The following is a 15,814-nucleotide window of genomic DNA, read 5'->3' as shown; positions in this document are numbered from 1 at the left end:
CTCCATTGGATTTCTTCCCGCTATAGACATGACAGGGAGAGTGAGAGGAAAACAAAGAAACCACATTTCAGCATGCTCTGCAAGCGTAAACTCCGAGGCAATAAGCAGAGAGTTTGTTTTTTAAATAGGATACCACTATGGCAGCAGCTACAGAACCTCTTCTTATGGAAGATGCGTATGAAGTGGCCTCCACCGTGACTAACAACAGGTCTCTGCATTTACTGGCACTTAACCTGCAGCAAGGTCCAAAACCTTTATCTTCAGTGAAAGCTGTTATTTACAGACACAGAATTTAGAGTTGCACACAATCGTTTGTAGAGTTTTAATCTCAGCTCAGCTACTTCTGCTGCAGCCAACATCAAACCCAGGCTTCACTCACCTTAAAGAGAAAGCAAACATTACTTTATCTACCTTCACCAACAAATTTTTGCTAGTTCAGCCAAATGAATTTATTTATACTTCTATTTCTGCTCATCTTCTGAAGTAGAAAGCATTGCTGCCATCTTGCTTTTTATGCCCATTTATTTTCTAAGGCTGCACTCTCATCCTCTTCATCTGTTTCACTGTCTAAAATCTCCAGTTCCTCCTCCTAGGACCACAGAAGTTATCACCTGAACAGCCTGCCTAGGAAGTAATTTCCTTCTCAATGTTTCCTGTGAAAGCAACCAATGTTTTGCACCATAAAGACAAAGATCCTCTCTTACTGTATCTCCCCCTTTTTTCTTTTTCAATTACTTCCAGGCTCCAACACAACTGTTGAAAGGAGTGCCACTGGTGATTATTTTCAACATAAAAGTTGATGTCAGTATTACACAAGGTTTCACAAGTCAGACTTATCTACTCTACTCCATTTGCCTGCTACAGACTCTTACCAAATATATCGTTGTATTTCCAGCTGTAAAGTTCTTCTCATTTACCATAACTCTTAAGAAAATGCTAGCTTTCCATCCCTAGCAGCCTGTCCCTCCTTTCACTCCAAAGTCTTGCACTATGGTAAACATCTATCCATAGCTTCAATTTTCCATTTGCTTTCCATTTCTGCAGAAGATGAGTTTCTTATCCTTTTCCACACCAACAAATACTCTTTCTTCTGTTTATTTTAGTTACCATCATCTTTTCCTTGCCACAAGGGTCTCTTCTACTCTCAGGAAAAAAGACACAAAGCAGAAGCTCACCTTCATGTCATGCACCTAACATTACAAAAACAGCTTCACCTGTCAAATGTAACAGCTATATACTACTACTACTACTATACTAAAGATACAGAAAAAGTTTTATTCTGTTTATGTATTAACATGGAAGGGGAAGACAAAAAATGCATGAAGTTACACAGTAACTAAGCTAAGGAAGCTAATGAGAAAGGTAATTTCTAGAAGCAGAAATAAAAGACAACAATATTCAAATCAACCAAAGTACTGATTAATTCTTATTGATGAGAACTTCTGTGATATTTTTCCTTTACCTTAGGAGTTTGTGACTGCACAGAGAAAGGATTCAGTGGTACTCCAGCAGATCTTTTCCTTTTCAGCATTATAACTGGTGGTGGACTTATCTGAACAGTCTGAATGTTGAAAGAGAAGTGACAAAAAAAAGAGGTGCTGTTTAATGTTTTCTTTTGCCTTTGTTGGTAAGGTTTTCACCAAAGAGAAAGGCGGCCACCAGTATTTCTCACTTGCATTTGTGTATCAGAAAACACAACTCCTGATACACAACTCAGCCACATAAAAAGAAAGTTACCTGAGCAATCAGCCCATGAAGACACACACTAGATTTTTTCGGTAAAGTTTGAGACAAAAATGGTCCTCAATAAGTGAAACGGTTTTCAAACAGTGGGCATTTCAATAGCTAACCATGCCTTTAATTCACAAGTATCAGACTAACTGGTGTGCTGTTCTTCATGTGGTTGAGTCACCATCCCTAGAGGTATTTAAGAAACGCATAGATTTGGCACTGCAGGGCATGCTCTAGTGACAGAGATTGTAGGGTTGCGGTTTTTTGTGTGTGTATGGTTGGACTCGATGATCTCAAAGGTCCTTTTCAACCATGAAGATTCTATGATTCTATGTCTGCCGAAACAGTAGTACTGAGCACACATGCCTTAAAAAAAGGTAGAAGTGCTCTTTCAGCACTATCACACTAGAGGAAAAGCCATTTTAATTTATTTACATGTACAGATTTTGTATGCACATCCTTATCAACAGCTAGTAACAAAAGAAATTTTAGAGAACAAACAACAAAGCCAAAAAACCAATAGCTAACTACTATTACTAAGTAAATGGAAGCCATAGTGTAATTACTAGCACTATTTCCCCTAATCAATGCTCCACAGAATTTGACAGCATTAAAATGCATTTGCTTAATGATTTGAGGGTTTTTGATAGCCTAAGATATTATAACACTCAATCAGATGCCATAGGGAGGAGTAAAATAGTAAGCGCACAAAACCAATAGAACAACTTTATATTGGAACATCTATACCCCTCTTACATTATGCTTGTTATGATACAACATATTTCAATCCTATATCTCACCACTGCAGCAGTTTCACAGTTCACATGTGAGCAATCTTTTCAGTTTTGAGAAATTCTGCTAAGAGGCATTAACTCATTGAAAAGTCATTAATGATGTGGAACAGCCTCATTTCAGACCGTCCACCCCAGCTACAGCAGCCATCCTGCACTCCTAACTCAGAGGAAGTGGTCATCGGGTTCTCTGTAGCAAACTGTGGAAAGCAGGAGGCAGCAGACAGAAGTTCAGGCTACGTCATCTGCTGAAACAGTCCTCCCTCAGCTCCTCTTGTGAACCCAAAGACGCCAGATGGAAATAACCTACAGGATACTGGCTGGAGGTTGGTGATACACATATATGGTACACGATTCAGACGCAGGTAAGTCCTGTTTCGCTCCAAGCTGACTAAAACCTAGAAGGCTGCATTAGCTCAGGCTCTATATCACATTAATATAAACCATCTCTGATCAGGACGTAGTACTTTTGTCTTAAACCAAAATAGTCAGGCAACTTCTGCATGATGGAGATGACAGGCAGACTGCATGCATACATGGACTACACCAAGCAGATGTGCCATGGAAGAAATCAATCTTAGATAGTCTAGTTTTAGGAAGAACTTTGTTTTCTTGATATGTTCCACGGCAAGAAAAGTGAATGGATTAAGGTGTTTCAAGCAGATTTTATTAATATACTTACTTCAGCATTAAGATCTTGAAGAATATCCCCCAGTAAATCATCCTTTGACAGGTCCACAGTTTTCTGTAAAATAACAGATTAGCCAAACAGTTCTTTGTTATATGTGCAAACCCAATGCGCAGACCAGCAGCAAATGACTAAAGGGTTTCTACAAAATACACACAACATTTTCAGGAATGCTCCGAACACAAGAGATTGTAACAGGAGCTTATGTCTTGCTAGACACAAGAAACTGAAGTGAGCCTTTGCTTTATTCCACTCCCACTAAAATACTGCAAACAAGTTAGAAACGTTTAAATTCAAAAATGTAAAAACTTACATCTGTGTTTTTCTTCCCAGCACTGGCTATAAACATGGACTTAATTGTGTTCGGCTTTGACACCACAGATTTTTTCACGTTCTTATTACCAACTGTAGATGTTTTGACACCTTTTCCTACAGAAAAATATAAAATTGTGAATTCTACATCAGAAAAGCTCAATGTTTAAGGTTCCAGTTATTAGCAGGAATAGACAGCAGAGGTAGTCTACATCATCCACCTTTACAATGCGGGCTGAAATGAAGCCTAATTGTCTTTCATTTGCTGCCAGCTTTGTAACAGCTGTCATGCACACACACACAAAAAACAAAGCCCTATCAGCACCCTGTCTTTCCTAGTCACATCAGAGATGCTCCTTGCATACTCAAGTTCTTACTCCAGAAACAGGCCCAAGATAATTTACATGGAAGCATCTCCAGAAAAAAAAAACAAAAAACAAGTGTCCAAGAGTTTGGCAGTAGGCTTGGATTCTCAACATCAGACTCACTTTCTCAGTTTGCCACCAACTTCATAAAAGTTGGCAAAATCATTTGATCCCAGCTCTTTAAAAGCATGCAAGTATTCCAGTGGCAAGACAGACCACGCATCCTTTAGACACTGGCTTTGGAAACCAAGATCATTCCCAGGTGCATTTGTTCTAGAGGCAAATCCGTATCCCATAGAAGACTGTAAGCAAAATTGCCCCGGTAGTGCTGAAGTAGTGTGATTTGGTCTCAATTTGTGGACCTCTGTCTTCTGCATCATGGGGGCTAAACAAAATCCACAGTCACAGGCACAGAGCTACACAGCTTCAAGTAACATGTCATTTGGCCATATTCACCACATACTGATGCCAAGAAGTTGCCCATTTTAGGTACCTTTTAAAAGCCTCTGGAACACTTTCTACAGTGGTCATGTTCAACCTACCTTTCTTACTGGAACCAAGAGCATCATCATCCAGATCTTCATCAAAGATTTCCCTTCCATCTTCTACATAACCTGTCCCATCTATAGAAGAACAAATTGTTAAAAATCTGCATTTTTAATTCTGTCTTCTGATATTTCTAAATGTATTCATAATCCAAAGTTTTACATATTTAAACATTCTTTTTCCCTTTAATATAGTGCAAAAGTTATAAATACAGAAGTGTTAAGAACTACAGCACTCAGGTTTATCTTTTATTACACTAAATATATTATTATGTGTTTAATTAGAAATTATCAATTACAGTACTTTTTTTTTAAAGTTACATCACTGATAACTGGAAATAAAATTTCAAAAACAGTTCTTAATGGAAAAATATTTTCATTATCATCCTAATACACTACTACAAGAACAATGCAAAAGATTCATTTCCATATAAACACTTATCTTTTTTTGGTCTCTTAAAACAATTTGTAAGAATGTACTAACTAGAACTTACCTCAAATCGTGAACATTATGAAGCCCAACTGAGTTATAACACTATAATCAAAATAACTTTCCAAATGAACATACCATCATCGACAATCCAGTCATCATCCTGACGTTCTCTGACCATCTTGGAGTATTCTTCCTCATCTATTTCATCATAAACACTTGTGAACTCCTCAACCTACAGTTAAGGTATACTGAGGATTAACAGTTCCCATACCATTATTTATTAATATAGGTCATTAGTAAGACTAGCAAGCTCCCGAGAAATGCACGTTTCCCTACACCGTTACAATGTTCACAACTAGTAAGCGCAGTTATTCATTCAGTTTAAGTTTCTTTTTTGGCAGTGACAAAAGACAAGTTATCAATTTTTAAATCACAGTATACTGAAACTCAAAATCTCCTGAAGGTTTCCTGAAGGGCAGAGGTTTCATTGGTTTATTGCTTATTTCACATTACAAAAAAAATCCAAACATTCCCAGCAATGGTGAGACTTCTGACCTTTGGCTCTACTGTCAAACACCAAGATGAGCTCAATGAAAAGGAAGGTGATTTGATGTGCCCAAGCACAGCGCTGAAGATGCTCTTCTGTGCCTCAGAGTGAACTTGCATCTTAGTGATCTACACGCTTCAGGCTTCTTTAAATTTATCCACCTCAATGTGGAAGTCACTTCCTGTTGGCATTACAATTAATTGGGCAGTAGCAATGTTACACTGCCACATTTCAGTTCTACCAGTGAAATACTTAAATTTTGGGTTCTTTGTGGAAACACAGCATATCAATATTAATGGATTTCAGTCATGTAAGGCTTTGAAATTAATTTAAAGTTTAAAATCATTTGAAGTTTAAAAAAAAAAAAAGTACTTCCTATCATAACATTAATTATCCAATTACATTTTAAAAGTTGGTCCTTCCCTGTGGGGCAGTTATCAAGTAATATCAAGCATGCTTGAATTGCAGTTACTAGAACTGTTTTAGTTTTGAAAACAGAAAGAAATAAATGACACCAGAAAGCCACAAAACATTCTGAAAAACATACACCTTCAAAAAAATAAAAAAAGCTGATCTGAAAGGCAGATTTTGTTTTCCATAATTTTTAGATATATATAAAGGGTAGGTAGTTAAACATCTTGGCTCACATTCAGTTTCTATTAAAAAGGAAAGACGAGGAATTTTTCACCTCATATCTTATTTTTTCACCAGCTTTGGCTTTTTTCAGACGTTCCAGTGCTTCTTGCTGGCCTCTTCTAGACTTCTTCTCGCGTCTAGAACGCAATGCTGCAAAACTTTCAGACTCATGCATAGCTGCGATGAATTGAAGACAAGAGAACTAAGTTTAGTAATGAGGTGCTGTCATCTGTGGCACTTGATGTTCAGTGATGTATTACTAGGTGGATGCAGTTTTGTTAAAAATCAACGTAGAGACCTACTTAGCTAAAAGCACACAGTCACGGATGGCTCTAGATAAGCCAGTTCTGGAATTACACTTGAAGGCGTGGTCTCAGACATGCACAGAGATCAAACAGACTTCATGCCAGTTCACACTCAGCAAGAAGCTACCATCTAGATTTCCAAAGCACCTCTCAAATCTCATCAACCCCTATCTGCAAAGCATCCCCCCCCCTCTTTCCTTGGGAACTTCCAGCTCCTTTTATTTTGCATGTCTCCATGACAACTCAGGAACAGACTGAGACTGACTTAGAAAAGGCCTATATTGCTACAAAGCAGTAATATACGTATATATTTTTTAGGCTGTTTCACTATGTTTAAGAGTGCAGCTCGACTGAGAGAAACTAGTAATTTGTCGACAGAAAACTGCTGCCCTGTTTCCGCCTACAATTCCTTCCCGTGGCAGCACTCCCCCCAGCAAGGTGCTTCCACTTCTCTTAACCTTTTTTTTTTATTATTTTTTTGGGGGGTAGGGGGTGATGGACACATTTATCTGCCCACAGCGAACGAACGGTCCCAATCCAGCTGATGGAAGCAGACCACCAGCCCAGGAACAAGACGAATGGTTTGGTGTGAGGGGCCCGATCCCCTGGCTGCAGCCAGAGAAGACCCGTGGCCAGCGCGAGTGGCCAGGCCAGGCCAGACCAGGCCAGGCCAGGCAGCCAGTCCCTTCCTGGTGACAGCAGGAGCCCAAATCCTTCACGCACCTAGGCAGCGCAACGGAGACAAGCCAACAAGGATTTGGGTTGCTAAAGGGCTGAGATGGGCTAAAAAAGGGGTATTTAGGCTGCCTGGTACCAGATGTGGAAGAACTGTGGAAAGGTAACACTTCGGCTGCATTTACACAAGATTTTCTGTCAATTCTTCGTGTTTACTGTGAGCCAGAGACTAAAGCCACACGCTCCTCCCTACACAAACGCTATTTTCACCCTCAGCAGCGAGAGACACACCCCCCCCCCCCCAGCCGGCCAGCCCACACACCCGCCCGGGATAACCCGGCCTAACCGCCGGGCGGGGAAACCAGCGCCGGTGCGGGGGAGCGGTGCGGGGCTTAGGGGGGCCCCTCCTGGGTATAAACCCCCACACAGACACACCGTCCCGGCCCGCCGGGAGAGAGTCCCCCCGCTCGGGCAGTGCGGCTGCCGCCACGCCAAGACACCCCTCGGCTGGGGGGTGGGGGTGGGGGGGGGGGGGGACGCCGGACGCCCGGTGCGGGGGGGGCGCCGGACAGGGACGCGGGACCCTCTCGGCGCGCTGCCCGCCGCGCACGCGCGCTCCCGCACCCGGTGCGCGCGCTCACACCCCACCCCCCCCCACCCGCGCGCCGCCACCTCCGCGCCGCTGCCCCCCGCCTAAAACCCAACTGATGGCGGCGGCAGCCCCGGACGGCCGCGTCCCCTCCGAGCAAGCACCGCAACGGGCCTCACCGTCCCGGCTGCGAGCGCCGCTCTCCGCCATGGCGCCCGACCCGGCCCGGCCCGGCCCCGCTCCGCTGGCGCCAAGGCTGCCGCGAAAGTGGCGCGAGACGGCAGCCCCGCGAGCCGCCGGCAGGGCCGCAGCCAATCAGCGGCTGCGGCGCCCGCCGCCCCGCGCGGGGGCGGGCCCGGCCCCAGCGCCGGCCCCGGGGGCGGGAGGATGAGCGGCGGCGGCCGGGTCGGGGAGCGCTGGGCGGCCGCGGGGCGGGGGGCTCCGTCCGCCTGCCTCCCTCCCACCCGAGAGCCGCACAGGAAGCCCCGGGCGAGGAGGAGCTACTTCCTGGGCGAGGCCTGTGCCGCCGGCGGCATGTGTGGGCCCGGGCTCTGGCCGAGGCCTGAGCTGGCAGCCTCGGCCGCCTGAGGAGGCTTGCGGGGCCGGGCCGGGCCCGCCGCTAAAGCCGCGGGTTTGCAGTTGGTGGTTTGTCCCAAGGGGGCGAGGGCGGGGCCGGACGGGACGCCCATCAGAACTGCCGCCTGCTGCAGGGATATAAAGGCCCTGAACCACCGTGGTGTGGAGCCTTAATTGAGGCAAAATAGCGTAAATGCACGGGCTGAGATTGGGAGAAGGTGGTGGTTTTTGTCAGTCGCCTTAAAAGCTGGAGATCATAGAATGTGTTGGGTTGGAAGGGACCTTTACAGGTCTTCTAGTCCAACCCCCTGCAGTAAGCAGGGACATCGTCAACTAGATCAGGTTGCTCAGAGCCTCATCAAGCCTGGCCTTGAATGTCTCCAGGGATGGGGCCTCCACCACCTCTGGGCAACCTGTTCCAGTGTCTCACCACCCTCATTGTAAAGAACTTCATCTTAATGTCTAATCTAAACCTACCTTGCTCCAGTTTATAACTATTGCCCCTCGTCCTATCGCTACACGCCCTTGCAAACAGCCCCTCCACAGCTTTCCTGTAGGCCCCCTTCAGGTACTGGAAGGCCACAGCCTGCAACAACATAACAGTCAGCAGATCAGTACGTGCTGGGAGAAACAAGCATTTCCCACACGTTTTAAGCAATATATAACCATAGGAGCTAGGAGGGTGATCATGACAGGCTATGAATAACAACCATAGTAGCCATGGTTTTCTTTTTGCATATTTAGATTAGGTATCGTTACCCGTCACAAGTTTCAGGAGCTCCTTCAGTGAATTACTCCCGTCTCTTCAAAAACAGGGAGTGGCTGGTCAGTTTAGTGACAAAATGGATAAATGGTTGCCCTTCCATTTCCCAAATCCCTTTACCTTTTTTTTTTTCCCCCCACCCTTCCTTGCTAGGCATGGGAAAATGAATTCAGACTGGATTTCTTAAGAAGCCAAGTGCATGGAGGGCTCAGAGAAAAGACCTGCTAGCTTTTGCCTTGCATACACCTGATTTTGGCAGGGTGGGGAAGTGGAGTATGTTCTGCTCATCTTGATGCTACGGAGATACTGTTACTCTCATGTGTCAAGTATTACAAGCCAGCCTTCAACTGAGGAGCAAAAGCTGTGTCTAGAAAAGGCTATATTTCAGTTTTAAGTATAGTTGGAAATGTTTTAAAAGACCTCAGTTAAGACAACCGAAGCTTTACAAGTCCTCTCCTCTAAAATGGTTTAGATCTATCTGCCTGCGCCTTCATTAAGAAACCCAGGGAAACTGGAGGGAGTTGTGCTGTTTCACCACAGATGAACCTGGATCTTTTTTCCAAAAACATCAGTGCTGGCCAGTCACTACCCAAAGAACTTGCCACCTTTATTTGCAGAATTTCTGGGGGACCATTTGCTGCTTATGAAAATATGTTAGGCACTGACTCCAGCTTCTTATGAAGACAGGTGGCACCAGCACTTCAGAGCTATTTGAGAGTGAACAGGACTCTGTCCTTTCAAACGATATGCTGTTACAGGAGCGTTAGCTAGTATTGTTTGGCCTGGATGTACTGACTATTTTCAGCTGTCTAGAAGAGAGATTTTTTATGGTTCTGAAATTTAAAGTTATTTTCCTTCTCCACAAGGACTCCTTTGCATTGGTAAGAGAAATAAAAAAACTACCAGGCATTGATCCTTCTTACTTACACGGTTGATGATACAATGTCACCTCTCACAGCTGGACCTAGTCTTGAATGGAAGCAGAAGAACCACCGTAACTGCCTGTAACAGCTCAGAAGAGACCAGTCTACTCCCCCAGCCACCCCAACATGCCCATTCCCAGGCACACGAGAGAGTGAGACCACCCCTCTTAGCAGTAGCTGGTTATTAGATCAGCTCGGCTGGAGCAAACCCGCATCCTTGGGAACACTGACAGCTATAGGAAGAATGCCTCTCTGACTTACAGACGGCCTTTCATTTGGTGCAGTGTATCCACTGATGGGGTTTTTTTCTCCTTTTTTAAAAACACGCACAAAACAAGGTCACATGAACAAGCATTATGTGGGGTTCAAATTCAGAAGTTACTCAGTTTTTTAAGCTACAACAGAGAAATATTTATAAAATAACAATGTCACAAAATTGTTGAGTTTGAATAAAAATAGAGTGATACTGCATTTCACGCATACCTAGCTTTCACATGCTTTGGAATTTTGAATTGGCTGGATATTAATGCTTTTGATTAAAAAAAACCACAATACCCTTTGTCAGCTCTCATACAAACAGTGGCATATTTGTCATTCAGGTGATGCCATGACTTGAGCGGGTACACAGTGATACAGTTAATGTACCAAACTGAAGTTGTTGCCATAGCTCCACTGTGGGACAGCACGGATCGAACAAAAGCCTTTTTCATTAATGATAGTTCAATCCTGACATTCATCTCTGGCCATAACAAGAATGTATCTGTTTCCTGCAGCACAGCGTAACAAGCATATTTAAATGCTGCAGGGAGGAAAAAAAAGGGAGGGGGCAGGGGATGCACTTTGCTGTGGAAAAGAAAAATAACCCAGCAAGATTTGGGACTTCCTCTGCTAAATGGCTTTATCACAGCAGATTACTTTGAGCTGATCTTTAACCTCCCTTGGGACAGTCATACAAAAACAACTTGGCATGACCTTTGCTCAATTGTCTTTTAAGTACAAGAAGTGGGAATTCCACTGTGCAGTCCAGAGCCACCCAAGGTTCTCTCAAGGAAAGTGTGATAGCTGCAGAGAGAAGTGCAAGAGAAGCACAGTAACGAAGATGGTAGGCAGCCAAAAACACGGTACAGAAGAGGAAGCTCAGGAAACTCCCAGATTTCAACGAAAGGTGACAAATGTATTTTACATGTTGTTAGAGCTGTAATTTAAATACGTAAGCTATGAATAGAAAATATTGTAAACTCATTGCAAGAGCTCCAAGATAATATAAACAGTAGTATATGTTAACATATGAAAGTACAAATGGAATATAGTACCAAACCAAAGTTAAAAGGAAAAAATAATTACTATATTGAGGATTATTCTTGTCTTCCCTTCTACGTCTATGGCATGTTTGATCTCTCTCAAAGACAGCAGGAAAAAAGTTAAAATGCTGAGATTCAGACATTACACATTAAGCTTATGGTTGATAATTTTTTTAATGATGAAAAAATCTGTTGGAACTAAGAGGGGTGGTATAAGAAACAGAATGTGAGTAAACCATGAGATATAGCAGAAATAGCAAATTCATCAGTACTACGTCTGACTCAAAGTGCCTAAACATTATATTATTGTTAAGTACAGACTGTCTTTGTGGAAAATTGTATGTGTGTGTGCGTGTGTGCGCGTGTGCTAGTGCTCATTATATGAGTGTATATGCTTTATGTGTATGTTTCCTACAAACGTGGAGTATTTCATTCTCTTACTTTTAATCCTTGTATTGGTCTGAATTAATTCATGTTATCACTCAATTAATGTAAAGTTTTACATCTGATAGGATTCAGCTTTTTGACTAGTCCATTTCAGTAGCTGCTTACTAAACTGTGCTATTCATGTGACTGTTCAACGCGAGTTACTTAAACTACTACAGCCTGTATGGGCTGTATAGGGGACTAAACTCCTAAAGGAGCACAGATTACATAAATTAAAAATCAAAAGTGTTGAATTATTACTTACCAATAGGTCTTTGTTTTCAAAACTCTTCACAATAGTTAACTAATAGAAATAAGAAGAAATAGATTCTTCTCCATTTGTTTATCTTGCTTACTACGCCTGTAAATGCCTTTTGTTCACTGCACAGCTCTTTTTAATTACCTACCTGAGTTACCTGCTAACATGAGGCTGAGGAGAATAAAGTCACTATTAGGATGTTAAGGCTCTGAAATGCAAATGTGAAATAGAAACTAGAACAACACATTGATTTCCATTCTGACAGAAAAACAAAGGTCTATGGAATGAAGATCCAGAACTATTTTTTTTAATAAAAACAAACATTAAATTCTGATTGCCATTAAATTACAGTGAATCATAGTAACTACCAGAATTGGTGGAATTACACTTACCAGAGCAGAGAGCAGAATCCAATCACCTCCTTGCCTAATACAATATTTCTATTCAAGCCTAGAAGAAAAGTACAAAATATTATAATGTAAATTAAATAAGGAAGACAAGCTAGAGCAAACTCACAGAGAATGAGCCCTCGCATAATTATAATGTCTAAGAATTAAATCCGATGCCAGTGGTATTCAAAAGCATACAGTTATTGCCACAGCATGAAAGTCTCTGTTTTAACTACTTTCAGCACTCTCTCTTTACAATTGCACAAAAATGAACAATTAATGTATAAGCAGAACATTACTGCAGAGAGGCTGTTACATTTCAAGACCTGGCTGAAGATCAAGTGTGCTTCCATGGGTGAGTACTCTCACCGTTTCACATCTCTTCAGCAGGAAGGAGGAAAGCATCATGACATGCTGCAAAGTCTAGTTGTAATCCTGACACCTCTCCATCGCTGTGCTGGTGCTGGTGGAGGCTGGGCTCAAAGCCTGGAGAAGCAGCAATGGACCAGCAATTGTCCAGCAATGGACCAATGAAGCAGGACAGTCAGGGCCCTGACCCCCAGCCCCTGAGGACCATGAGCAGGACAGCCTGGGGATGGGAGCCCAGAAGCCAGAGCAGACAAGTCTGTGGTGATGAAGCAGGCCCGAGGTCAAACCAGAAACGTGGCTCTGGGTCATGTCCAGTGATGGTAAGCTGGGTCAGACACAGCCCAGCAATCACCAGTCAGGTCCGCGGTGATGAGGAAGGTCCAAGGTCAAGCCATGGACTCAGCCCGTGGGTGGGGACCAGGATCAGGCCCCATGATGGTAACCGGGGTGAGACACAGCCTGAGGATCACCAGATGAATCCATAGTGACAAGGCAGGTCCAAGGTCAGGCTAGGAATCTGTGGCTGAACTGGAGACCAGCAGTCCTACAGCCCAGCTGCAGCAAGGACTGATGGTGCAGGCCAGAACTCCAACAGAGCCCCCAGGCAGAGGGCAGGGGACCCAGGGGAGGCTGGTCAAGCCTGTCAGTGCCCTCAGGGTCCTGGCCCCGAGGCCCAAGTAAGGTGTGTCCTCACACCTTACAGAGATCTGGGCTCAGGAGGGATTTGCTGTGGAGTGGTTTAATTGCTGTGGACTGTCAGTGGGCTACTTCATGGACACTGAGCCAGGGCAGGGACAAGGGCCATGGCAGAGGGGACTTGTGGGTGGCAGGAGCCCTGGAGACCAGCACCCAGGGGCTGCCAGGTGGGCTCTGGGAAGAGGGTTCACTCAGGAGCCTAGAGCTGGCCAGCGTGGTGGGGACACAAAAGCCCATGGTCAGGCTGATGACTCAGGAGGAATCACCAGAGAAGACCCCACACAGCCATGGGCCAGACCCCAGTGTGCTCTATTCAGGGCTCAGGAAGGCCTGAACTAGATGTCAGGGTGCAGCAAGGGTCAGCTGTTCCCTAAGGACAGGGAGACAACAATATGGTATGGCTGGTGGGGTAGGGACCTTGCCACCCAGGGCCCCATCCCACAGCCCACAAGGGAGGTGAGCAGGGCAGGCCCAGCCAAGAGTCCAGGTCATCAAGCAAGATTTCAAACTTGCCTCATCACCACAGGCAAGCCAGAAGCACAAGTCAGGGGCAGGTCCAGTGGTGGTAACGCGGGTCAGACACAAGCCCAGCGATCACCAGGCAAGTCCGCGGCGATGAGGCAGGGCAGGAAGTCAGTCTGTGGGTTGAGGTCAAGATCAAGTGGGTCCATGGCCATGCTCAGCTGCAACACACCTGGAGCCACCCACACCTACAGCATAGTTCAGGCATGGATGGAAGGCCCAGGGCTGAACTGAAGTGGGGCTCTTTGGCCCTTGGGCAGCAGGATATGGGGACACCCCAGCTGAGGGTGATCAGGGGTATTAAAGCCTGTTAATGCATTCAGGATATTGACACAGATTCCACGTCAACCTAATAGCATGTCCAGAGCCCTTCATTTATTATAACAAGATCTTACACACTGAATCACTTTCCACTTATATTTGGCTTTCTGGTATCATTAATATTTCACTGTGCTAGGGCAGTGCAACTACAGAAGTTTAGCTGTTACTAAGGGTCACTAATTTTCTCATTCTTACATGTATTTTTCAAAAACTCATGACCTGCTTAGAAATTATTTAATCCACAAGTAATAATACAGGAACTGGGAAAAGACTTTCCACTTTCCCTCTCACCTTTCGCCCATAACTACTTGCACAATTTTTTCTACCTCTCCCAGATTCACTGAGGCTTTTACACTGTCAGTGTTCTTCCCCTTAAGGCCACAGCACAAAGCATTTTGTCAAGTAAGATGACGTGAGTAAGTGTGGGATCTTAGAATAATTCAGGTTGGAAGTGACCTCTGGAGATTTCTAGTCATCCCCCTGCTCAAATCAGGCCCAGACAGAGCAGATTGCTCAGCCCATGTCCAGTTGAGGTTTGACTATCTCGAGGATGGAGACTCCATGACCTGCTGTTCCATGCATCAGGACAATCTATGGAGTGGCTTTATTGTTTCCCTCTCCCCCATCTCTATCTTTATGCTCCACAAGCCTTCTAGAAGGCCGCTTCTGAAAACAGTGAAGCCTTACTCCTCTGAGTCATCCAAAGGTGAAAAGAACATGCCTGACATATCAGCCCATACCAGCCCTTTTCAAACATGGTAGAGAGCCCACAGAAACACCAGTATTGTTTTGTGCTTGAATATGAGAACAAGTGACAGTAATCTCATTTCAATATCGTACCTGAGCAAAGAGTGACAAATAAGTCCTAGGACTTTTATAGCATGGTGAGTACACATAGGTAAGGTTTGAGAAGCTTTACTGAAGATATTCAGTGAAAGGATTAATAATTTTATTGACGTTCTTAAAGATAGGTAGGAATTCATACTAGTCTGACAACTTGGCTTTTGCATTTAACTATGTAAATCCAGAAAGCATATTTCTCCGTTTCCTGTAGTTGATTCTACAGTCTACATCTTACCTTCCCTCATTGCGTTTTTACAACAGAATTTCTTTAGGAAATCTTTGCTCCTCCCCCACCCCTTAAATTTAAATTAGTCTATCAAAAAAGCAGCAAATGTAGCCTCTGACTAAATGAGGTTTGGGGTTTTTTTATATATAAAAAAAGATGTTTTGTTGTCCTGTTTTTCAAAGAAAAAGCTCCCAAAATATCTGCAGGGTATTCTCAATCTCTTTGCCAGAAACAGCTGCATTATGCTGGTAGGAGTTGTCCATAGCTGCTTCCTGGGTAGAAGATGCTCAGCTGCTATCATGTCAGTTCAAAAGTTTCGAAGGTGGAAAAATTATAAGCAACTGAAATAAGATTTTAGGGTCAAACAATCTTAATAACTAGTAAAAGCTACACGAGCTGGCAGATAATCATTATACAGTGCATAAGTACATGCTTGGTTTTAAATAAAGTGTGTATCTCTGCCCAGATTATGAAAAACTCCAGTTACTAAGTTTTTGGTACACAAAATATTAAACATGAACCCCCAACAATCACTTGAATGCAGTTTACAGTATGATTTTTTGATGTTTTACTTGGCAGGTTT

General features: G+C 43.8%; 2 protein-coding genes across 3 annotated transcripts in view; one reads left to right on the top strand and one right to left on the bottom strand.

Annotated features, from left to right (window-relative positions):
• The window catches only part of POLA1 (DNA polymerase alpha 1, catalytic subunit), a 205,507-nt gene extending 197,608 nt beyond the window's left edge, over positions 1 to 7,899 (bottom strand). Inside the window, exons 1-7 of the mRNA XM_063343448.1 lie at positions 7,797 to 7,899; positions 6,101 to 6,225; positions 5,001 to 5,097; positions 4,430 to 4,510; positions 3,524 to 3,639; positions 3,205 to 3,267; positions 1,463 to 1,561 (exon numbers count right to left, since the gene is read on the bottom strand). Coding sequence (XP_063199518.1) covers positions 1,463 to 1,561; positions 3,205 to 3,267; positions 3,524 to 3,639; positions 4,430 to 4,510; positions 5,001 to 5,097; positions 6,101 to 6,225; positions 7,797 to 7,827 — 612 coding nt within the window. The 5' untranslated portion in view covers positions 7,828 to 7,899. The remainder of the gene's footprint in view (positions 1 to 1,462; positions 1,562 to 3,204; positions 3,268 to 3,523; positions 3,640 to 4,429; positions 4,511 to 5,000; positions 5,098 to 6,100; positions 6,226 to 7,796) is intronic.
• A 2,819-nt stretch (positions 7,900 to 10,718) lies between these two features.
• PCYT1B (phosphate cytidylyltransferase 1B, choline) overlaps positions 10,719 to 15,814 on the top strand; it is a 47,568-nt gene continuing 42,472 nt past the window's right edge. For both annotated transcript variants that reach the window (XM_063343385.1, XM_063343404.1), the window contains exon 1: positions 10,719 to 11,044. In XM_063343385.1, the coding sequence (XP_063199455.1) occupies positions 10,847 to 11,044 (198 nt within the window). In that variant the 5' untranslated portion in view covers positions 10,719 to 10,846. The remainder of the gene's footprint in view (positions 11,045 to 15,814) is intronic.

The sequence above is a fragment of the Chroicocephalus ridibundus genome, chromosome 1 (assembly GCF_963924245.1).
Source record: "Chroicocephalus ridibundus chromosome 1, bChrRid1.1, whole genome shotgun sequence".
NCBI classification, from domain to species: Eukaryota; Metazoa; Chordata; class Aves; order Charadriiformes; family Laridae; genus Chroicocephalus; species Chroicocephalus ridibundus.
The sequence above is the reverse complement of the archived record's forward strand: the minus strand, read 5'-3'. Positions and strand labels throughout refer to the sequence as shown.